Source organism: Poromitra crassiceps (genome assembly GCF_964638095.1).
Source record: "Poromitra crassiceps genome assembly, chromosome: 27".
In the NCBI taxonomy this organism is placed as follows: domain Eukaryota; kingdom Metazoa; phylum Chordata; class Actinopteri; order Beryciformes; family Melamphaidae; genus Poromitra; species Poromitra crassiceps.
This window is the reverse complement of record NC_139650.1, coordinates 15,761,826-15,786,825: the sequence shown is the minus strand read 5'-3', so window position 1 is coordinate 15,786,825 and position 25,000 is coordinate 15,761,826. Positions and strand designations below refer to the sequence as shown.

At 45.2% G+C, this 25,000-nt stretch overlaps 1 protein-coding gene across 1 annotated transcript in view; it reads left to right on the top strand.

Annotated features, from left to right (window-relative positions):
• grip2b (glutamate receptor interacting protein 2b) overlaps nucleotides 1-25,000 on the top strand; it is a gene marked incomplete at both ends in the record, with an annotated part of 174,312 nt that overhangs the window by 107,484 nt on the left and 41,828 nt on the right. Inside the window, 6 exons of the mRNA XM_083661630.1 lie at nucleotides 3,216-3,361; nucleotides 3,793-3,940; nucleotides 6,266-6,441; nucleotides 10,576-10,731; nucleotides 15,388-15,543; nucleotides 18,002-18,173. Coding sequence (XP_083517756.1) covers nucleotides 3,216-3,361; nucleotides 3,793-3,940; nucleotides 6,266-6,441; nucleotides 10,576-10,731; nucleotides 15,388-15,543; nucleotides 18,002-18,173 — 954 coding nt within the window. The remainder of the gene's footprint in view (nucleotides 1-3,215; nucleotides 3,362-3,792; nucleotides 3,941-6,265; nucleotides 6,442-10,575; nucleotides 10,732-15,387; nucleotides 15,544-18,001; nucleotides 18,174-25,000) is intronic.

Sequence of the window (25,000 nt, the reverse complement as noted above, 5' to 3'; positions counted from 1 at the left end):
GAGAGGAGGCATGAAGGAGGGGTTAAAGCCCCCTCCAGAGTTGAGCAATTGTGCACCATCGGCCCTTCAATCACAGTTGTTCGAGTGACATCACTCATGACATCACAACTGTCTGGGTGACATCACAGTTTGGCAAATCACAGTTGCGTAACTGGGTCCCCGTGCAACTGTGCGCCATCGGCTCATACTACATCACAGTTGCTCGAGTGACATCACAACTGCCTGAGTGATATCACTGTTGCGCAATTGTGCATTGCGCCAACAGGGTTACACCATGTGTTATTCATTTGCACAGCAAGCCCCCTCCTTCTTGCTTACCGGTTGCTTTCATGTCCCTGTGCGCCCGTATCGTCAGAAAGTTATTTATGCTAGCGATGCTTTCAGGTCTCCAGTTCCTCCATTTTGTTGTTTAAGGAGCGAACATGGTTATGGACGGTAGAGCTGCTGTAAATGTTCCCCTCCATGATCTCTCTCTACCTCATGTTTCTCTTTACTCCAGCTTGAGTTGTTCCCCGACGTCTCCGCAATCATTCCGCCGGAATATTGTGTCTTGTCCCAGCAGGTTTAGGGAACGGTGCTAAATCCTGTCGGGAGTAGACAATAGCCTGGCTACACTCCTCTACATGGAGCAGTTTAGACAATAGCCTGGCTACACTCCTCTGCATGGAGCAGTTTAGACAATAGCCTGGCTACACTCCTCTGCATGGAGCAGTTTAGACAATAGCCTGGCTACACTCCTCTACATGGAGCAGTTTAGACAATAGCCTGGCTACACTCCTCTGCATGGAGCAGTTTAGACAATAGCCTGGCTACACTCCTCTACATGGAGCAGTTTAGACAATAGCCTGGCTACACTCCTCTACATGGAGCAGTTTAGACAATAGCCTGGCTACACTCCTCTACATGGAGCAGTTTAGACAATAGCCTGGCTACACTCCTCTACATGGAGCAGTTTAGACAATAGCCTGGCTACACTCCTCTACATGGAGCAGTTTAGACAATAGCCTGGCTACACTCCTCTACATGGAGCAGTTTAGACAATAGCCTGGCTACACTCCTCTACATGGAGCAGTTTAGACAATAGCCTGGCTACACTCCTCTACATGGAGCAGTTTAGACAATAGCCTGGCTACACTCCTCTACATGGAGCAGTTTAGACAATAGCCTGGCTACACTCCTCTGCATGGAGCAGTTTAGACAATAGCCTGGCTACACTCCTCTACATGGAGCAGTTTAGACAATAGCCTGGCTACACTCCTCTACATGGAGCAGTTTAGACAATAGCCTGGCTAATAGCCTGGCTACACTCCTCTACATGGAGCAGTTTAGACAATAGCCTGGCTACACTCCTCTACATGGAGCAGTTTAGACAATAGCCTGGCTACACTCCTCTACATGGAGCAGTTTAGACAATAGCCTGGCTACACTCCTCTACATGGAGCAGTTTAGACAATAGCCTGGCTACACTCCTCTACATGGAGCAGTTTAGACAATAGCCTGGCTACACTCCTCTACATGGAGCAGTTTAGACAATAGCCTGGCTACACTCCTCTACATGGAGCAGTTTAGACAATAGCCTGGCTACACTCCTCTACATGGAGCAGTTTAGACAATAGCCTGGCTACACTCCTCTACATGGAGCAGTTTAGACAATAGCCTGGCTACACTCCTCTACATGGAGCAGTTTAGACAATAGCCTGGCTACACTCCTCTACATGGAGCAGTTTACACAGCGTGTCTTTTCCACGAAGCACTGTCCACTGCACTAAAAACAAAGTATTGTGCACCAGCAATGACTAGAATCACTTAGGAAGACTTCAAAATGCTGAAAAACACCCAAACTATACAGAGCTGCACGTAACAGGCTGCCGCTTCACCAGCGCCATCTTGACTCCAAAGTTGGGACCCCTTGGTGTCACTTTTTAGCACACTGGGTACCCCTTTTCCCACATGTTTCAATGTGCAGGGTAGTCCTGTGTAGACTGATATAGAATCCCACAACCTGCAGGGTAGTCCTGTGTAGACTGATATAGAATCCCACAACCTGCAGGGTAGTCCTGTGTAGACTGATATAGAATCCCACAACCTGCAGGGTAGTCCCAATAGACTGCTATAGATCTCCCACAACATGAAGGGTAGTCCAATATACTTCTATAGAACTCCACAACATGAAGGGTAGTTCAATAGACTTCTATAGAACTCCCACAACATGCAGGGTAGTCCAATCGACTTCTATAGAACTCCCACAATGTGCAGGGTAATCCAATAGACTCCTATATACTGTAACTCCCACAACATGCAGGGTAGTCCAATAGACTTCTAAAGAACTCCCACAACATGCAGGGTAGTTCAATAGACTTCTATGGAACTCCCACAACATGCAGGGTAGTCCAATAGACTTCTAAAGAACTCCCACAACATGCAGGGTAGTCCAATAAACTTATATAGAACTCCCACAACATGCAGGGTAGTCCAATAGACTTCTAAAGAACTCCCACAACATGCAGGGTAGTCCAATAAACTTATATAGAACTCCCACAACATGCAGGGTAGTCCAATAGACTTCTAAAGAACTCCCACAACATGCAGGGTAGTCCAATAAACTTATATAGAACTCCCACAACATGCAGGGTAGTCCAATAGACTTCTAAAGAACTCCCACAACATGCAGGGTAGTCCAATAGACTTCTAAAGAACTCCCACAACATGCAGGGTAGTCCCAATAGACTTCTATAGATCTCCCACAACATGAAGGGTAGTCCAATAGACTTCTATGGAACTCCCACAACATGCAGGGTAGTCCAATAAACTTATATAGAACTCCCACAACATGCAGGGTAGTCCAATAGACTTCTATAGATCTCCCACAACATGAAGGGTAGTCCAATAGACTTCTATAGAACTCCCACAACATGAAGGGTAGTCCTTCCAGTATCCTCTGGAATTGAAATACAGTAGTATGATTCAATGTCACCTTGATCTCAGACTGCTGAATCCATTGTGTGGCTGCGTGCGGTGTGTGTGTGTGTGTGTGTGTGAGTGTGTGTGTGTGTGTGTGTGTGTGTGTGTGTGTGTGCGTGTGCGTGCGTGCGTGCGTGCGTGCGTGCGTGTGAGTGTGTGTGTGTGTGTGTGTGTGTGTGTGTGTGTGTGTGTGTGTGTGTGTGTGTGTGTGTGTGTGTGCGTGCGTGCGTGCGTGCGTGCGTGTGTGTGTTTAGGGAGGGCTCTCTACGTCCCGGGGACCGTGTGCTCAGTGTGGATGGCGTGCCTCTGCACAGCGTGAGCCTCAGCCACGCCCTCAGCCTGCTGGCTCAGAGCGGACAGGAAGCCCTGCTGCAGACAGAGTATGACGTCACCATCATGGGTGAGACACACACACACACACGTCATATGTCATCTCTCATGTCATGACTGATAGAATAAGTAATACTGATATAAGCGTTAGCCGCTGGCGCTAGCTAGCCGTTAGCTAAGTGCTCGCCAGCCTCAAAACGCCACTGAATGACCAATTCGATATAACTGTTATCCAATTCAAGTCACGCTCTTTCCATGAAGCCCATCAGCTTCGATATCTTGGCCGGTTTGTTGATAATATAGCAATAACAACAACAACAAAAACTGAGGTACAGGGCATTGATTGATTGAGGAACTTGCGTGGAGGCAGATTAACAACGAGAACAAGAAGAAGAATAAACCAGCACAAAAACAATCGGGCTTCAACCCCTAACTAAATGATTAATTATAAAAGGCTAATCTATAAAAAATGTGTTTTTACATGCAATTATCTCCTATCAGAAACAGAAACGAATGCCTCCGGCCCGCTATTGGTGGAGATTGCCAAGTCACCAGGGGCAACGCTGGGCATCACACTGACGTCAGCCAATCACAGAAACAAACAGGTCATTGTCATCGATCGGGTCAAACCAGCCAGCGTGGTGGACAGGTACACACACACACACACACACACACACACACACACACACACACACACATTTAAATACTTTTATTTGGATCTAAAGTACAGCAAATATTACAGACCCAAACATTTTAGAAGAAGGCCGCAGTACAGTACATTTATATTGAACCAGACACTGATGCATGTACTTCTTAAGCACAGGAAAAGGCATTGCAGCAAGATGATGACTTACCTAAATATAATGTATGCAAACTAACAAGCATGTTTAGCACTCAAGGGTATACAAAGCATCATCTTCTCCAGATAAAGAGGCTGCCTATAATGGCTGAGATTGAGCAGTATTTTGCTAATTTTTTTGCATCAGGCTTGAGCAGCCCGCCTAATTGCAGTCCACGGAGCAGGAGTTTGTGGACATGCCCCAGACTCCCAAACACAAGCACAATGAGTTGGCAGCTGTAGCCTAGAGTTGTAATATATTCTACCAAGGGCTGATATTTCATGAGTTTGGTTGTGAAGCAGGTGTCCATGTACAGATCAAAAGAGCAGGCTATTTCAATGATGGTGACTGACTTTCTGCTTTCATTGATGAAAACAATGTCTGGGGTATTTGGGATATTGTGCAGTGTGTTATTGTCGGTGGTGTTGTGATTGAACCAGTCCAGTTTGACAGTGCTGTGTTTGTGCATTTGTGTTGTATTGTCCTGTACTTCTCTGATGCTGTTTGACACCAGATCCACCAGGCGGTCGTGTCTGCTTATGTAAAGTCCGTTGTATTGGCTGCAGCCGTTTAGGATATGTGCTATTCTATGTGTCTACACACACACGTGCAGTAGACCTTGTGTCTAACACAGACAAGAGACAATCATAGAGAGCCGCAGGGATGAGTCCGGAAGTATACTTCCGGGTTCTTCAGTGGAAAAGTCTATGGGATTTAACATGGGGGTTTCGGTTAAATGCATAAAATAAGGTCTGTGGTTAACAAAAGTTTATGGGAATGCGAATCTGGGTTCTCCATGATAATCTTCACAAACGTGAATGACTTTTATGACTTTTTGAACGTAAATGCGTTCTTTTTTTAAACACAATTTTTATAAAACGCTTCAACAGGCATAAAAGTCTTTAAAGATCTTGTCCTCCTGTCATGTAGCCACAGCTTCTGTAAAGCCTGTGTGCAGAGCTGGTGGATGCAGACTAACATGTAAGCGTTGTTTACATGTGCAGTAGTCACGAGAGCTATCCATCTGGAATGAGTCTCTGATCTATCCACAGACGCCTTTTTGCTGCCATTTAGGAGATTCATTTTGAGAAGAGGACTTTGTAGTACCATCTACTCTGATAATGCAGAAACCTTTAAGCGTGCTGATAAGGATCTAAGGGAAATGTGGAACGTGATGAAAGGAGCAGAAATGCAAAGGTTCTTCTCTGGAAAGAAAAGAACATGGAAAGAGCTGCATGGTGGGGCGGGATGTGGGAACGTCTCGTCAAGTCTGTCAAAATCTGCATCCAAAAAATACTTGGAAGAGCTTCTCTGACGTTTGAGGAAATGCAAAACACTGGTGACCGAAGTTGAGGGAGTGATAAACTCAAGGCCGCTCACCTACTTGCATACGGACAGTCAGGATTGGACAAAGAAGAACAACGCTGCCCTCTGATTCGCTCACGCTTTGGACATGAGGAAGGTGGAAGGAGAGCAATTGACGAAGCGGTGGAATTATCACCGCAAACTGGTGATGATGGAGGAAAGAGTATCTGATGGAGCTGTGTTCTGCTCACTGGACCAGTCCAGTCAAATCAGTCTCATTCAAGGTTGGAGATTTGGTTCTCGTTCATGAGGAGAGACTCCCACGTCATATGTGGAGAATGGGAAAGTGGAGGAGGTGTTCCACAGGAGAGATGGAAACATAATATGTTCCGTTCGTCTATAGGACCCAAATAAGAAGACCGATTCGGCTCTTATATCATATGGAACTGGACTGATGGGCATCCATTGTCCATCGGCTCAGAGTTTGTTAAATAGCCTATTTCATTTGACGGGCGGTCTATGGAGGAGGAGCCTCAACTAACTGCCACTGATCACCATAAATGCTCATCAGATATGTGTGCTGAAGAGATTTTGAGTCTAACACGGACTTTAGAGGAGCAATCCAGCCCGACCACAGCCGCTGCTGAGAGACTTTTAATAGCATTTTAATTGTTCTAACTACACTTCCCCTTTTTAGATTGTATCTTTATAGGCATTAAGATTTTAACTTTTTTATACTTGAAGCCCACAATTTTTCACTTTCTCTCCCCCTCTCTCTCTCCTGCTCCCTCTTCCTATCTCTCTCCCTCTTTCTCTCTCTCTTACACCAGATGTGGGGCATTGCATGCGGGGGATCACCTGCTGTCCATCGACGGGACATCCACAGAGCACTGCACAGTGCTGGAGGCCACACAGCTGCTAGCCAGCACCACCCAACTGGTTAAACTGGAAATACTCCCCTCCCATCACGCAAGGCTACATGTAACTGGGAAGCAACATGACACCGGTGGGTACAGGAGCTGTGTGTGTGTGTGTGTGTGTGTGTGTGTGTGTGTGTGTGTGTGTGTGTGTGTGTGTGCGATTTCCCCCCTGAAGTTGTCTCATGCCCCTAAGGGGAGGCACGCCCCACACTTTGAAAACTGCTGACATACTGTAGATGACATTCTTATAAGTGGATGGGACATTTTGGAAAGTCTGTGGAGGAGACATTTTGGAAAGTCTGTGGAGGAGACATTTTGGAAAGCCTGTGGAGGAGGGGACATTTTGGAAAGCCTGTGGAGGGGACATTTTGGAAAGCCTGTGGAGGAGACATTTTGGAAAGCCTGAGGAGGAGACATTTTGGAAAGCCTGTGGAGGAGACATTTTGGAAAGCCTGTGGAGGAGGGGACATTTTGGAAAGCCTGTGGAGGGGACATTTTGGAAAGCCTGAGGAGGAGACATTTTGGAAAGTCTGAGGAGGAGGGGACATTTTGGAAAGCCTGTGCAGGGGACATTTTGGAAAGCCTGAGGAGGAGACATTTTGGAAAGTCTGTGGAGGAGACATTTTGGAAAGCCTGTGGAGGAGACATTTTGGAAAGCATGTGGAGGAGACATTTTGGAAAGCCTGTGGAGGAGACATTTTGGAAAGCCTGTGGAGAAGACATTTGGGAAAGCCTGTGGAGGAGACATTTTGGAAAGCCTGTGGAGGAGACATTTTGGAAAGCCTGTGGAGGAGACATTTTGGAAAGCCTGTGGAGGAGACATTTTGGAAAGCCTGTGGAGGAGACATTTTGGAAAGCCTGTGGAGGAGACATTTTGGAAAGCCTGTGGAGGAGACATTTTGGAAAGCATGTGGAGGAGACATTTTGGAAAGTCTGTGGAGGAGACATTTTGGAAAGCCTGTGGAGGAGACATTTTGGAAAGCCTGTGGAGGAGACATTTTGGAAAGCATGTGGAGGAGACATTTTGGAAAGCCTGTGGAGGAGACATTTTGGAAAGCCTGTGGAGGAGACATTTTGGAAAGCATGTGGAGAAGACATTTTGGAAAGTCTGTGGAGGAGACATTTTGGAAAGCCTGTGGAGGAGACATTTTGGAAAGTCTGTGGAGGAGACATTTTGGAAAGCCTGTGGAGGAGGGGACATTTTGGAAAGCCTGTGGAGGGGACATTTTGGAAAGCCTGAGGAGGAGACATTTTGGAAAGTCTGAGGAGGAGGGGACATTTTGGAAAGCCTGTGGAGGGGACATTTTGGAAAGCCTGAGGAGGAGACATTTTGGAAAGTCTGTGGAGGAGACATTTTGGAAAGCCTGTGGAGGAGACATTTTGGAAAGCATGTGGAGGAGACATTTTGGAAAGCCTGTGGAGGAGACATTTTGGAAAGCCTGTGGAGAAGACATTTGGGAAAGCCTGTGGAGGAGACATTTTGGAAAGCCTGTGGAGGAGACATTTTGGAAAGCCTGTGGAGGAGACATTTTGGAAAGCCTGTGGAGGAGACATTTTGGAAAGCCTGTGGAGGAGACATTTTGGAAAGCATGTGGAGGAGACATTTTGGAAAGCCTGTGGAGGAGACATTTTGGAAAGCATGTGGAGGAGACATTTTGGAAAGTCTGTGGAGGAGACATTTTGGAAAGCCTGTGGAGGAGACATTTTGGAAAGCCTGTGGAGGAGACATTTTGGAAAGCATGTGGAGGAGACATTTTGGAAAGCCTGTGGAGGAGACATTTTGGAAAGCCTGTGGAGGAGACATTTTGGAAAGCATGTGGAGAAGACATTTTGGAAAGTCTGTGGAGGAGACATTTTGGAAAGCCTGTGGAGGAGACATTTTGGAAAGTCTGTGGAGGAGACATTTTGGAAAGCCTGTGGAGGAGACATTTTGGAAAGCCTGTGGAGGAGACATTTTGGAAAGCATGTGGAGGAGACATTTTGGAAAGCCTGTGGAGGAGACATTTTGGAAAGCCTGTGGAGGAGACATTTTGGAAAGCATGTGGAGGAGACATTTTGGAAAGCATGTGGAGGAGACATTTTGGAAAGCCTGTGGAGGAGACATTTTGGAAAGCCTGTGGAGAAGACATTTTGGAAAGCCTGTGGAGGAGACATTTTGGAAAGCCTGTGGAGAAGACATTTTGGAAAGCCTGTAGAGGAGACATTTTGGAAAGCCTGTAGAGGAGACATTTTGGAAAGCATGTGGAGGGGACATTTTGGAAAGCATGTGGAGGAGACATTTTGGAAAGCCTGTGGAGGAGACATTTTGGAAAGCCTGTGGAGGAGACATTTTGGAAAGCCTGTGGAGGAGACATTTTGGAAAGCCTGTGGAGGAGACATTTTGGAAAGCCTGTGGAGGAGACATTTTGGAAAGCCTGTGGAGGAGACATTTTGGCTGCGACGGCAACTTTGTGCTTTAATGAGTTGAAGGGATGTTGCTTCACAGCAGCAGCAGCTTTTCCTCTGTGGAGGAATTAGTGCCGCTGGATTTGCCGAGGAAACGCTGATTCCAACGGCTGCTTGATTATCCCAGGTTAACGCTCATAGCCGAGGGGCTTAAGTATGACAAGTGTACACACAACACACACTCGCACGCACACACATACACGCACACACACACGCACACACACTCGCACGCACTCACGCACATGCACACACACACACACGCACACACACGCACACACACACACACACACACACACACTCACACACACACACCTCTTCCTCGTTCGGGGAAAAGCAGGCTGTTTTCTTAGTGGTGCATTTTTCGTTGACCTGGTTAGAGAATGATGAGAGAGGATGAGAAAGAGAGGCTTAGAAGAGGAGAGCTCAGAGAGAGAGAGAGAGAGAGAGACATAGATACTGTACTGGATTCTTCTCCTCTCCTTTCCTTTCCTTCTCCCCTCCTCTCTTCGCTTCAGCCCTCTCTATTTTGGATTCCCATCCTCTGTTCTAATGTACTGTATGGTGAAAGTACAGGAGCCTGTGAGGTTCATCTTATGCTTGTTTAAAAAAAATGCAGCTAAGCTACAAATGTGTTGTATTACTAATACATGGTATGACCAGGCGGCAAGATGAAGCCTATGCGGAAGTGGGGAAAAAATAAGCTGTAGATCCTCGAATGGCCACTTGAGGTTGGCTCCAAAAGAGAGTCGTTCCCCATTCACCCCCATGTTAAAATGCCAGACTTTAAAACAGGATTAAGCATGTTTACAATCTGGTCCAAAACCCTGAGGCCTTCACACTCACAGAGCAATTGTGACGACATCAGCATCCATTCCCTTCTTCCCACTGATGATGTCACCAATGATGTCACTCGAGCAATTGTGATATCAGTGATGTCACTCAAGCAATTGTGATGTCATCAGTGAGTGATGTCATCAGTGATGATGTATCAGTGATGTCAATCAACCAAGTTCACTGCTGAGTTTCGCCTGTCGGATTTTGAAGGCAGATAGATATCTCTGCTTTGTTCAGCCCAACATTCATGGTCAACACAGACATACCTGAGGGCTTTCAACTGAGAGCCTGATATGACCAGGAGGGCTATGCCCTAAACCGGGGGTGGCCACACTTTTTTTTTTGCGTTTGCGAGCTACTTTTAAAATGACCAGCTCCTCATGAGCCCCCCCCCCCCAAAACAACAACAACAACAACAAACAAACAAATGCTGAAAATACATTAAAAAAAATGACCTTACATTATTACTGCACCCTCCACAGGACAATAGATTTTAAAAGATGGATGTTTTATGTTCAAATTGTTTTTATGAAGAAAATCATTTTATTTTATATAACCCATTATATAACAAGGTAAGCTTCTTCCTCTTCTCACAGTTTTTCAGAAAAAGTCACTGGCCCACCGCCAGGGAAGGTACAACACTGCATCCCAAATTTAGAATACGGAGTTGGATGGATTTGTGTATTGCGCATGTGCATTGTGTGATGCCATACAGTATATCAGAAATGAATCACACAAAGCAGCTGTGGGAGTCACCATGCAAAAGGCGTCTTAGGAAGTGAGAGTGAGAGCCTTTGGGTACAACACTTCATCCAGAACAACAAGCTGCCAACTGTCCAAGACACAGGGATCAGTCATGGGAGTTGAATGTTATCTACCTCAGAACTGAATTATCAGATTAATAGAAATTGTGTGCATTTGTGTGTGTGTGCCTATTGTAGTGAAGGTCCAGAAGTCGGACCACCCACACTCCTGGGACCCCTGTGTGAACTACTGTCACCCCCTCAACTCCACCCTCTGCAACACAAGCTCCACCCTCAACAAGTCATGGACTGCCTCCAACAACAACACCATCAACAGCCTCGACTACAGCAAGTGTAAGGATCCTCTCCTACCTGTCTGCCTGCCTGCCTGCCTGTCCATCTGTCTGCCTGTCCATCTGTCTGCCTGCCTGCCTGTCCATCTGTCTGCCTGCCTGCCTGTCTGTCTGCCTGCCTGCCTGCCTTCCTGTCTGTCTGTCTGCCTGCCTGCCTGCCTTCCTGCCTGTCTGCCTCTCTGTCTTTCTGTCTATTGTTCGACTGATACAGGATGTAGCCTCCGTGACTGATACAGGATGTAGCCTCCCTGACTGATACAGGATGTAGCCTCCGTCACTGATACAGGATGTAGCCTCCCTGACTGATACAGGATGTAGCCTCCGTCACTGATACAGGATGTAGCCTCCGTGACTGATACAGGATGTAGCCTCCGTGACTGATACAGGATGTAGCCTCCCTGACTGATACAGGATGTAGCCTCCCTGACTGATACAGGATGTAGCCTCCCTGACTGATACAGGATGTAGCCTCCCTGACTGATACAGGATGTAGCCTCCGTCACTGATACAGGATGTAGCCTCCCTGACTGATACAGGATGTAGCCTCCGTCACTGATACAGGATGTAGCCTCCCTGACTGATACAGGATGTAGCCTCCGTGACTGATACAGGATGTAGCCTCCGTCACTGATACAGGATGTAGCCTCCCTGACTGATACAGGATGTAGCCTCCCTGACTGATACAGGATGTAGCCTCCGTGACTGATACAGGATGTAGCCCGACTGATACAGGATGTAGCCTCCGTGACTGATACAGGATGTAGCCTCCGTCACTGATACAGGATGTAGCCTCCCTGACTGATACAGGATGTAGCCTCCGTGACTGATACAGGATGTAGCCTCCGTCACTGATACAGGATGTAGCCTCCATGACTGATACAGGATGTAGCCTCCCTGACTGATACAGGATGTAGCCTCCCTGACTGATACAGGATGTAGCCTCCCTGACTGATACAGGATGTAGCCTCCGTCACTGATACAGGATGTAGCCTCCCTGACTGATACAGGATGTAGCCTCCGTCACTGATACAGGATGTAGCCTCCGTCACTGATACAGGATGTAGCCTCCGTCACTGATACAGGATGTAGCCTCCCTGACTGATACAGGATGTAGCCTCCGTGACTGATACAGGATGTAGCCTCCCTGACTGATACAGGATGTAGCCTCCCTGACTGATACAGGATGTAGCCTCCCTGACTGATACAGGATGTAGCCTCCCTGACTGATACAGGATGTAGCCTCCCTGACTGATACAGGATGTAGCCTCCGTCACTGATACAGGATGTAGCCTCCCTGACTGATACAGGATGTAGCCTCCGTCACTGATACAGGATGTAGCCTCCGTGACTGATACAGGATGTAGCCTCCCTGACTGATACAGGATGTAGCCTCCGTCACTGATACAGGATGTAGCCTCCCTGACTGATACAGGATGTAGCCTCCCTGACTGATACAGGATGTAGCCTCCGTCACTGATACAGGATGTAGCCTCCCTGACTGATACAGGATGTAGCCTCCGTCACTGATACAGGATGTAGCCTCCGTGACTGATACAGGATGTAGCCTCCGTGACTGATACAGGATGTAGCCTCCGTCACTGATACAGGATGTAGCCTCCGTCACTGAAGCCTCCGTCACTGATACAGGATGTAGCCTCCATCACTGATACAGGATGTAGCCTCCGTCACTGATACAGGATGTAGCCTCCCTGACTGATACAGGATGTAGCCTCCCTGACTGATACAGGATGTAGCCTCCCTGACTGATACAGGATGTAGCCTCCCTGACTGATACAGGATGTAGCCTCCATCACTGATACAGGATGTAGCCTCCCTGACTGATACAGGATGTAGCCTCCCTGACTGATACAGGATGTAGCCTCCGTGACTGATACAGGATGTAGCCTCCGTCACTGATACAGGATGTAGCCTCCCTGACTGATACAGATGTAGCCTCCGTCACTGATACAGGATGTAGCCTCCGTGACTGATACAGGATGTAGCCTCCGTCACTGATACAGGATGTAGCCTCCGTGACTGATACAGGATGTAGCCTCCCTGACTGATACAGGATGTAGCCTCCGTCACTGATACAGGATGTAGCCTCCGTCACTGATACAGGATGTAGCCTCCCTGACTGATACAGGATGTAGCCTCCGTCACTGATACAGGATGTAGCCTCCCTGACTGATACAGGATGTAGCCTCCGTCACTGATACAGGATGTAGCCTCCCTGACTGATACAGGATGTAGCCTCCGTCACTGATACAGGATGTAGCCTCCCTGACTGATACAGGATGTAGCCTCCGTCACTGATACAGGATGTAGCCTCCCTGACTGATACAGGATGTAGCCTCCGTCACTGATACAGGATGTAGCCTCCGTGACTGATACAGGATGTAGCCTCCCTGACTGATACAGGATGTAGCCTCCGTCACTGATACAGGATGTAGCCTCCGTCACTGATACAGGATGTAGCCTCCCTGACTGATACAGGATGTAGCCTCCGTCACTGATACAGGATGTAGCCTCCGTCACTGATACAGGATGTAGCCTCCCTGACTGATACAGGATGTAGCCTCCGTCACTGATACAGGATGTAGCCTCCGTCACTGATACAGGATGTAGCCTCCCTGACTGATACAGGATGTAGCCTCCGTGACTGATACAGGATGTAGCCTCCCTGACTGATACAGGATGTAGCCTCCCTGACTGATACAGGATGTAGCCTCCCTGACTGATACAGGATGTAGCCTCTGTCACTGATACAGGATGTAGCCTCCCTGACTGATACAGGATGTAGCCTCCCTGACTGATACAGGATGTAGCCTCTGTGACTGATACAGGATGTAGCCTCCGTCACTGATACAGGATGTAGCCTCCCTGACTGATACAGGATGTAGCCTCCGTCACTGATACAGGATGTAGCCTCCGTCACTGATACAGGATGTAGCCTCCCTGACTGATACAGGATGTAGCCTTCGTCACTGATACAGGATGTAGCCTCCGTCACTGATACAGGATGTAGCCTCCGTCACTGATACAGGATGTAGCCTCCGTGACGTCGCATTTTGAAGCCTCCAGGTTGGCACTTTCACTGTCGCCATCTTGGTTATTTGTAGCCAGAAGTGACGTGAATTTGGACGAGAAGAGCTGCAGCACCGCCTGCTATTGTTCCATGATCAGCGAGCATATGGTGATAGGGTTAGGCATTGGGTAGGTGGTCTTATAGGTTAGGGTCTGGATATGGTGGTGGGCTTAGGGTTAGGGTCTCCATGCCCCTAACCCAAAACCAGGAAGGGAGAGGGTCCCCTCTTCCCAACTCATTCTGGACGACGGACCCGACGGCGTACTTGACTTTTGCCTGAACCCACAGGTGCAGAGTACGTGCTGTTTAACGGTCCGTGGTGTGTTCCATACAATGCACAAGGCTCCGGGGGGCGTTACCTCAATTGCACAAGGCGTGTGACAAAGCGGGGCTCTGGTACCAGTTTGGAGTGAGAACGGACAGGATTGAGGCCATAAAGTCATTAGGAAAGTGTTTCCTGTGTTTACCTGGGCCATCAATCAAGTGAGAAGTATCTCAATAATGTCCCATTCACTTCTATGTAACCGGACTTCTTTTTGCAGCCAGTGGAGTGGCCCCCTGCAGGCCATTTGATAGGCCATTAAGTTACTTCCGCCTTGGCTTCACAAAAGGAGCTGGGAGCTAGCCCACTACACTGCTTTTTCCTCATTTTTCAATGTGCTAATAGACTACCATGCACATTCAATGTCACACAAGGTGTGACATTGAAATCAAATGGTGGCCAGTAAGGGCGTGGCGTTGTGGTCGGGGTGGAGGATGCTTGCCTTCGATGCCGAGGACCGGGGGTTTGATCCCCAGCACTTTCAAAGGACATACAATAAGTGGCAGGAATTCACATTTTTAAGAATTTCTTATAATGAACCATATAATATATTATATATTACCGTATATATATTATATTATATATTAATATTATTATTATAATTACATGTAACCATGACCAAACCATGTCTCAAACTCTCTCTCTCTTAAATTGGAAGTATAGGACGAATCAGCGTGACTTCACAGCCAAACAAACGTTAATATCTCAAAAACTATACATCACATCGCTTATATTTTTACATTCTGAGTGAGAGCAGAATTAGCTCAAGAGTTTGATGTATAATATATGCATGTAGTGTTAAAGTTGTGTTTCACTGTCGCAGTTTTTAAAATGTAAACAGGGTCGGTCGGCTCGAGTCAGACACTCAAGCCTCCCAAAGCTCATGCTCCATAGGGTCCCATTGAAGTTTCCACCCAGTGACGCGGTTTGTTTACCAAAATGCTGCTCGGTTGATCCCTCGTATTGTCTGAAATGTAACTGAAAGTGATCTGATCTAAGTATCTCTATCTGTCTCTCTCCCCCTCTCTCTCCCCTCTCTCTCCCCTCTCTCCCCCTCTCTCTCCCCCTCTCTCTCCCCTCTCTCTCCCCCCTCTCTCCCCCCTCTCTCCCCCTCTCTCTCCCCTCTCTCTCCCCTCTCTCTCCCCCCTCTCCCCCCTCTCTCCCCCCTCTCTCCCCTCTCTCTCCCCTCTCTCTCCCCCCTCTCCCCCCTCTCTCCCCCCTCTCTCCCCCCTCTCTCTCCCCACCAGCTCTGGTGTCTTGTAGTTTCTCCCCTGCTGCCTCCACCGCTTCGGGCCCCAGCAGTCAGAGCTCCAGCACTCTTCCCAGGACTACAGTTCCCATGAGCCCCCGCAACTCACTGCTCAAACGACAGAGGCATAGGAAGAAAGAGCACAAGAGCTCCTGTACGTCCTGTGTGTGTGTGTGTGTGTGTGTGTGTGTGTGTGTGTGTGTGTGTGTCCGTGTGTGTGTGTGTGTGTGTGCGCGTGTGCGTGTGCGTGTGCGTGCGTGTGCATGCACGTGCCCGTGTCCGTGTGTGTGTGTGTGTGAGTAGACTGGTGCTTTGTTGCCAATCTCTGTTATACTGGGTAATTAGGCAGTGAGTTGTTAAACTTGCTTCATTTTGTCAAAGCGGCGGGGCTTATTGTCCACCTGTGAAGTTGTAGGATAATTTGCAAGGGTGTGGATTAGGCCCCTCCTGGGCCAGTACTTCTTAACTTAAAAAAAACAAAAACAAAAAGTATGTTCTCCCCGTGTTCGTGTGGGTTTTCTCCGGGTGCTCCGGTTTCCTCCCACCATCAAACACATGTATGTTAGGGTTCATACTCCTGTCAGTGCTCCTGACCAAGGCAATGGCAAAAGAACTGGAGTTGGTTCCCGGGCGCTGCACTGTGGCTGCCCACTGCTCCTACTTCTAGGAAGGTTCCTAGTAGAGGATGGGTCAAATGCAGAGGATGAATTTCCCCACGGGCATAAATAAAGGATAACTTAACTTCTCTAGACAGTCTAGAGTGGCAGCTCTAGCAGCAGCCTCTGGGCATGAAGACTCTTTGACTAACTGCCTGCTCATCTACCATACTATGTGTCTTTTCCCCATCTCTGTTGTAACATCAGCCCATAGGTGCCGTAGACATGGTATCTTCAGGTGTAGTAACACTGCTAAGGCCTCATCCCTGTCTTCTGTTCTTGTCCTCCTTGACCTGTCTGCTGCCTTTGATACAGTCAACCACCAAATCCTTCTTTCCACTCTGTCTGACCTCGGCATTTCAGGCTCTGCACTCTCCTGGTTTGCTTCCTACCTCTCGAACCGCTCATACCAGGTCTCATGGAGAGGGTCTCTCTCCAGATCCTGTCCTCTTACCACCGGTGTCCCCCAGGGCTCAGTCCTGGGCCCCTTACTTTTCCTTCTCTATATAAGATCTCTTGCCTATGTGATCTCTTCTCATGGCTTTTCCTATCACTGCTATGCTGATGACACCCAGCTTTTCCTTTCCTTCCCCCCCTCTGACACTCAAATCGAGGCTCGCATCTCTGCATGCCTCAAAGACATTGGCGACTGGATGTCTGCCCACCACCTCAAGCTCAACCTTGGTAAGACCGAGCTACTCTTCCTCCCAGGAAAAGACTGCCCTCTCGCAGATCTCTCCATCTCCATTGACAACACCACTGTACTGCCCTCCAAAACAGCTAAGAACCTTGGGGTGATCCTTGACAACCAGCTGTCTTGCTCTGCCAACATAGCTGCTACAGCGCGCTCCTGTAGGTTCTCTCTCTACAACATCCGCAAAATCCGTCCCTTTCTCACAAGAGAAGCGACTCAACTCCTGGTCCAGTCTCTTGTCTCCTCCCGCCTGGACTACTGCAACGTGCTCCTGGCCGGCCTACCTGCCACCGACATCCGACCACTTCAGCTCATTCAGAATGCTGCAGCCCGTCTGATATTCAACCAACCCAAATTCTCTCACGTCACTCCCCTCTTCCAGGAGCTCCACTGGCTTCCCATCCCGGCCCGCATCAAATTCAAGACACTGGTACTGGCCTACAGGGCAGTACACCAGTCAGCTCCCCGGTACCTCCAATCCATGGTCAGGTTCCAAACCTCTCAGCGCTCCCTTCGCTCCTCCACCAGTGCAGGTCGCCTCGCCCCTCCTTCGCTACGGGGGCTCAAAAGTCGCTCATCTCGATCTCGACTCTTCTCATCCCTGGCACCTCAATGGTGGAACGAGCTTCCACCTTCGGTCAGGACAGCTGAATCACTGCCGATCTTTCGGAAAAGACTAAAGACACACCTTTTCAGGCTCCATCTGGGCCCTTCTTGATCTAACTTCGTTCTCTCTCTTTCTATAATAAAAAAAAAAAAAAAAACTAACCAACCTTGTACCACTAACCTAAACTTATACCACTGTTCCTTCAGAAGTTGTAGTTGTCATAGACTGTGCTCCATAGTTGATTGCTCTATTGCTGACAAAAAATGTGTTATTGTAAGTCGCTTTGGATAAAAGCGTCTGCCAAATGACGTAATGTAATGTAAATGTAATGTAATGTAGTAACCCAGGTAATTTTTCATACCCTAAGCGCACAAGGTTGGTTGCTGGAGGACTCTGAAACTGCCAGTCCGCTGTTAAGAAAACAGACATCTCAGCTCATGCTCTATCTCAATCCCTCCACTTTCTAGCCCTCACAGAGACCTGGATCATACCTGAAAACAGTGCTAAGATAGGCTGCACCATAACTCTGTGTGTGTGTGTGTGTGTGTGTGTGTGTGTGTGTGTGTGTGTGTGTGTGTGTGTGTGTGTGTGTGTGTGTGTGTGTGTGTGTGTGTGTGTGTGTGTGTGTGTGCGCATGTATGTGCGTGTGTGTCAGTGTCCTTGTCCTCCAGCTGTCAGGTGGTGCACGGTGAGTGCAGTGAGGTGGTTCTGAGAGGCGACCCACTCAGCGGCTTCGGCCTGCAGCTGCAGGGAGGCGTGTTCACCACCGAGACCCTGTCTGCCCCACCCACCATCCGCTTCATCGAACCAGACAGCTCCGCAGAGAGGTGGCACACACACACACACACACACACACACACACACACACACACACACACACACACACACACACACACACACACACACACACTGATATGCAGTATGTGGTTTTCTAATGAGGTAATCATATAACAGTAAGTTGAGAGTTTGTCCTTGTTAGAAGCAGCTCTTGGTTATGTTCAGTGTTTCTCAGGCAAGCCACCTGATGTCACTTCAAAACAATGATCAACGCTTCAGAGACCACAGACTTTTACTGAGTCTTCATTGTTCAGTGCTCCAGACAAGCAACAAAGAAGTGACGAGGGGAAAGCAGAGTACATTTGCTTATTTATTTATTTATTTATTTATTTATTTATTTATTTATTTATTTATTTATTTATTTATTTCTTTCTTTCTTTATTTATTTATTTATTTATTTATTAAGGATCCCCATTAGCTGATGCTTGTGGCACCAGCTAATCTTCCTGGGGTCCAAATACAATACTACAATGCAATACAATACAAGCCTTATATACATAAGACATCACATTTACACATACTGTAACACATTTACATTTTGGGTTATGTTACTTACATTGTTACACGCTATGTTCATAAATTTGTGAGAAGACATGGAATTGCACATGACCAACTGGACTATTACTTAACAGGTGATCACCTGTTAAGTAATGTGTTCTTAAATGGAATTTGAAAGACGACTTGATTGACGTATGTGATGAGGGAAGCTGTTCCAGTGATGGCACAATAGATTTCAAGGGGTTTGATTTTGGGTCGAGGTAACATGATTTGGTTGTCACCTGCTTTTCTGGTGAAGTGACTATGGCTGCATTTGACAATTTGACTGTGAATTAGGGCTGCAACAACTAATCGATTAAAATCGATTATTAAATTCGTTGGCAATGAATTTGATTATCGATTCGTTGGCTTTTTTTTTTTTTTTTTTTTTTTTTTCATATTTCATTTGAGTTAAATTCAGATTATTGAAACTGGATTAGCCTGACCAGTTCTACTTGTTTAACAAGCTGAAGCATATGCTCTGCCTGTAATTCAAGAGAAGTCTGCCTTTTAATTTCATATTTAATTTTAGTTCAATTCAGATGATTGAAACTGGATTAGCATGGCCCCAGTTTAATTAAAAGTTATGACCAGTTTAACTAAAAATCATATAGCCTGCCTGTGATTCCTTTTTATTTCATATTAGTTAAATTCAGACTATTGCAACTGGATTAGCATGACCAGGTTAACTTGTTTTATTATTATTATTATTATTATTATTATTATTATTATTATTATTATTATTATTATTATTATTATTATTATTAACTTGTTTAAAAACATATAGGCATGTAATTCAAGATAAGTCTGCATTTTATTTCATATTTCATACAGTTCAAATAAGACTTTCTGAGCATGACCAGTTTGACTTGTTTAAATTTAAAAACATATAGGCCTGTAATTCAAGTCTGCCTTATTTCAATTGGTTTTTAGCCCTAGTTGCACTTCTGTTGCACTTTTTTGTTCATTTGAAGTTTATAACAGTGCATGAAGGGATTGTGTATTAAATTAATGCGCTATTTTTTGTGCAATTAATTTGAGTGGTTCAAAAAAAAATCTGAAATTTGGGTCGCGACTTCATGACAAGGAAAATAGTGGGTCCTGAGGCTACACCAGTTGAGAACCACTGCGTTAAAGCACTTTATTTAAGAAGATATGAAGATATCTTTTGCACTTACACCATACATTTGTATGTATTTTGTATTCGTTCATGCCCTGTCAAAGCTAAATTTTGATGTAGCAAAGCCCGGTGAGTTTTTGTTTAACAAAAAAAAAGTTGTTTTTCAATAAACGGATGGAAACAATATCAGTGCATTTTTTAATCCGATTAATCGATTAATCGAACAAAAAATCGACCGATTAATCGATTATCAAAATAATCGTTAGTTGCAGCCCTACTGTGAATGAATTGGGGTTTGTTGTAAATACTGTTGCTGAAGAATGTGACTGTGCTTAAGACAAGCCTTTTCTCAACTGCTAACCATGAGAGTTTACAGTGCATGCTGTCTGTGTTTGTTCTTATGGGGCGATGTAAAACGAGTCTGGTGGCTCTGTTCTGTACAATCTGTAGTTTCCTCAGTGTGCTCTTTGATGCAGATGGCCATACAGGTGAGCAATAGTCCAGGTGTTTTCAGTGTGCTCTTTGATGCAGATGGCCATACAGGTGAGCAATAGTCCAGGTGTTTTAGGATTAGAGATTTGACTACTTGTCCCAGAATGTGTGGTGGAACATAATTGATGGAACATTTCCTTGCCATAAAGATACCGGTGCCCAATTTTCTGACCGTAGTGTCAATGTGTTCCACCCATGACAGTCAATTATTACACCCAGAAGTGTTATAGATTAATATTAATATATTATATAGATTAAACAAAATCATAACCAACCAACCAACCCCCACTTTCAGAGTTCAAGACTTTTTTTTTTGCATGTTTTTAGCGAGGGAGGAAACTCCAGGGGAGCACGGGGAGAACATCCAGGGCTCTATTCTCCCACAGGCCATCGGCGCTATTACGGGCCTTAACCGCAAAAAAACGTGCCTTGCGCCTGTTTCGGCAAGATAGCAATAGGCTTTAGGCTGCCAAATGCGCTTTAGGCCGAATGGGCGTGGCGCAGTCCCAAAGTGGGCGTGTCGGCGCTAAATACCAGCCTAGTGATATCTTGGGACCTGGCGTACATTTAGCGCTTTGCGCTTTTGAAAAGCAGGCCTATTCTGTGCCTTCACTGCCTCTTCTCTGTCACCCTTCTCTCTCTCTCTCTCTGAGTTCCCAGCATGCATTGTGTTTCTCCATTTCGCTACTAAATAGCAACCAAATGAGCCAAAATAGATATAAAAGGTAGTTCTAAATTAATGTGTAATGGTAACACAGCCTGCCATTGTCAACATTTCAATATTGGACCAAATAAAACATCGAAATGAAAACACCACCCTATGTGAAACATATATGTCCTCCTGGGCCTATATATACCCCTTGTCGAGTTAACGTGATTTAGAGAAGTAACAGCGGAACGCGCTTCGGAACGCGCTTCTAATGGCATCTGCTATGCTGTGATGTCCCTCCAATAACTTGGCCCTATTTCACATTTAGTTTTACAATAAAAACATATTTATGCAATGACTTGACATAATGTAGGCTATATTTATGTGCATCATCCTTCCTGCAGCAGGCGAGAGAAAATGATATCTTTCTGGACAAACTTTCACCAATCTAATAGGCTATATTTTTCTAGCTGATGCATAGAACATTATTTTCACTTTGATATTGCTATAGTGTAGCGTATTTACATGCTTGCAGTATTTAAACTGCAGTTAGATTGGTTTGAGAAGCATCATAATATGGAATAATAGCCGATATATGGAGACAGACGGGATGAAGGGAGGTGGGGGGGGGGGGATCAGAGGCTTGGGTTTCATCTGGTTTTGCGGGACCAGTGGAATTTGAGCTAAAAAGGCAAGCGTGCCATTCGTTTATTGCACTTATCCAATGAGCATGACAGTGCATAATTTTACGCCTAAAAGGCGTGGTTGTAATGCTTTGGGCTGCATCTAGCGCCAGCACGACGATATCAAGTGCGCCTGTCCACGCCCACTGCTTTGATCTGCGCCTGCCGCTCGGCCTAGAAACTGCGCCGATGCAACGATAGGGCCCCCAAACTCTACACAGAAAGGCCCCTTTGACGAGATAGCCCACCTGGGCAGTATACACTGAGGACATGGGAATGGGGACACACCCTCAGCATCCACAGCATGCCAGGGACGAATCGAACCCAGGAGCTTCTTGCTGTGAGGCGGCAGCGCTACCACTGCGCCACCGTGCCCCATCATAGTTCAAAACTTATTTTCCGACAATTAGAACACTCATCATGACCATGTTATAGTGGATGGTCGCAGTATACACTGATTCCAGACAGAGACAGAATATGCTATTCAGGAGAAAAGCCATAGTATTATTCTGTTTTGTTTCTACATTGTTTTTATAAAGGGGGGGGGGGGTTCCAGGGGGTCCCCAGTAAAATGGGGTATAATTTATTTTCATGGGGTTCATACATCTTAACAGCAACAATCTTATGAGATGGGGGTCCATTGTCTAATGTTGTCTAATGTCAGTTTACGGGTCCTTGACGTGAAGACATTTGAGAACCACCACAATTGAAAATATGGTTTAACAACAATAAATTATCATTAAATGTGAGCAAAACAAAATTGATGTTATTTACCAACCACAAAGTAATCACACAGGTGAAGATAGAAATAGATGGGGTTGTAATTGAAAGGGTGCATGAAAATAAGTTCCTAGGGGTTATAATGGATGATAAACTTAGTTGGAAACCACATATTAAACACGTATTATAATGGATGATAAACTTAGTTGGAAACCACATATTAAACACGTACAGTCCAAAATTTCAAGAAGCATTGCAGTCATAAATAAAGCAAAACAGTTTCTGGATCATAAGTCATTCCACACTCTCTACTAGGGGTGTCACGATACACTCAGTTCACGATACGATACGTATCACGATACTGGGTTCACGATAACGATACGATACGATACGATACGATTTTAACAATATTTTTTTAAACTTGAATAATGACAATATATGACTGGAAAAGTAGTATTTTATTTGAAATGCACAAATACAAAACATGCTGTTGTGGGAAATTGTTATTACAATAACAACTAGAAAAAACATGAGATTGGAGATAAGGCTTATCTTGAAATAGAATGAGTTACACCGTCACTTAGATTTACTTTGAACTAAAAGGTTTCTCAGCAGTATAAATTCTCATTATGCATCTTCAGTTTTTCTTCAAACTCAAACAACAAGACTTTTCTTAATCTATTTTTTATGCATCTTCAGTTTTTCCTGTCAAGTAAACAGTTTTGCCAGAAACTCAATTGAATGGTTTCTCTCCTGTATAACTTCTCATGTGTCTCTTCAGAGACTTGTTCAACTGAACTACTTTCCACACATTGAACTTCAACAAACAAAGACGTTTCTTAGTCTATTTTTTGGAAGAAAAAAAAAAAAAAAAAATTTTTTTTTTTTTTTTTTTTTTTTTTTGCGATATGATATTTCATCTCAACGATACATATCGTGACGTTTTACTATCGCGAAATTTCGTGGGACGATATATTGTGACACCCCTACTCTCTACTGTTCTTTAGTCTTCTGCCATATCTACATTATTGTGCTGAGGTTTGGGGAAATAAGGACCATACACAAGGTTGGCTATCTGGAACACACTAACACACTATTTTTACAGTCAAAATTATTAAAATTCACCGACATTGTATCATATCAAACAGCAATAATAATACATAGGCAAGAAACAATCAACTACCAGAAAACATACAGAATTTGTTTCGGGATCGTGTGGGGGGTTATAACTTAAGGGGACAATATAATTTCAAAACTCTCAGTATACGTACAACTATGAAAGGTTTTTGTGTTTCAACTTCTGGTGTGAAATTAGGGAACCGTTTGAGTGAGGAACTAAAGCAATGTCCAAAAAAAAAACGGTTTAAAATATTGTACAAAAATATGATTTTCACAAGGTACAAGGAGGAGAGGAATGCAGGACTGTTACACTGATTTTCACATGGTGGTGGTGATGTTAGATTACATGTTTTATGTATGTACGTACGTATGTATGTCTGTCTGACTGTATGTTTGTATGTATGAATAACTACATTTAAAAAAAATTATAACTATATAGTTGCGTTATTGAATACTATGTATGGGATAGTATATATATGACAACAATTATTGTCATATATATACATAATTGTTGTGTATTACTATATGACTAGTGTTTTATGTATGTATGTGTATGTATGTACATATACATGAATATATATATATATATGTATACCGGTATATATATGTGGATATTTCTATAGTATGTGTTGTTATACAAGTATAAATATAATAATGTAGTATTGTGGAAAAGGGGTGGGAGTTAATAAGTTATACTTCTTCTCACTCCTTTTCGAATATGTCTACATTTGTTACCCCTTCATCTTTATTTCATAATACTATTTCAATCGACTTGTTAACCCTGTATATTGTCTCTGTTTTGTTTACATACATATTCGAAATAAACATGACAAACCACTCTAATACCTTTTTTACATCAAAAGTACCACTTAATACCGTAAACGTTTTTTTTTGTTATCCATGAAAGCAGTAGGGGGCAGCAGCAGCATTGCCTTTTAAACGTTCAGTTTCTCCATGGCTGCGGGCTCTCCCCTTCTCACATGGCGGCCCAGGCCCAGCATCAGGCCAGCCAAAACAAAATGGAAAATTCCATTTAAAGTCCCTGGAAACCAGAAATATTTCTTTATTATTTAGCATTTTGAGTTCATCACATCACAGGATCCTATGTTAATAAGCCACCAGCCGAATTTGAACGATGATGAACATCGCAAAGTATATAAATTTAGGTTTGACAGCCATGGCAAAACTCATGAGATTTCATTATTTTTTAGAGTGTACTTTCTCCCGCGGACTGTGTGGGCGTGTCCAGTCTACAGCAGGGAAATTTCTGTCTCTCGGAGAGCGCGAGAGAGAGGGGGGGAGGGAAACGGAGAAAGAAAGAAAGAGAGATGAGTGTCGGTGTGTGCACTGTGCACACACCGCGTGTGTGTGTGTGTGTGTGTGTGTGTGTGTGTGTGTGTGTGTGTTCGCGCATTGCTCCGCGGCTCTGAGAGGAAGAGATCTCTGTCCGTTCTTTGCCCCCACAGCGTGTCTGTCTCCCACTCTGTGTGCTCTCTC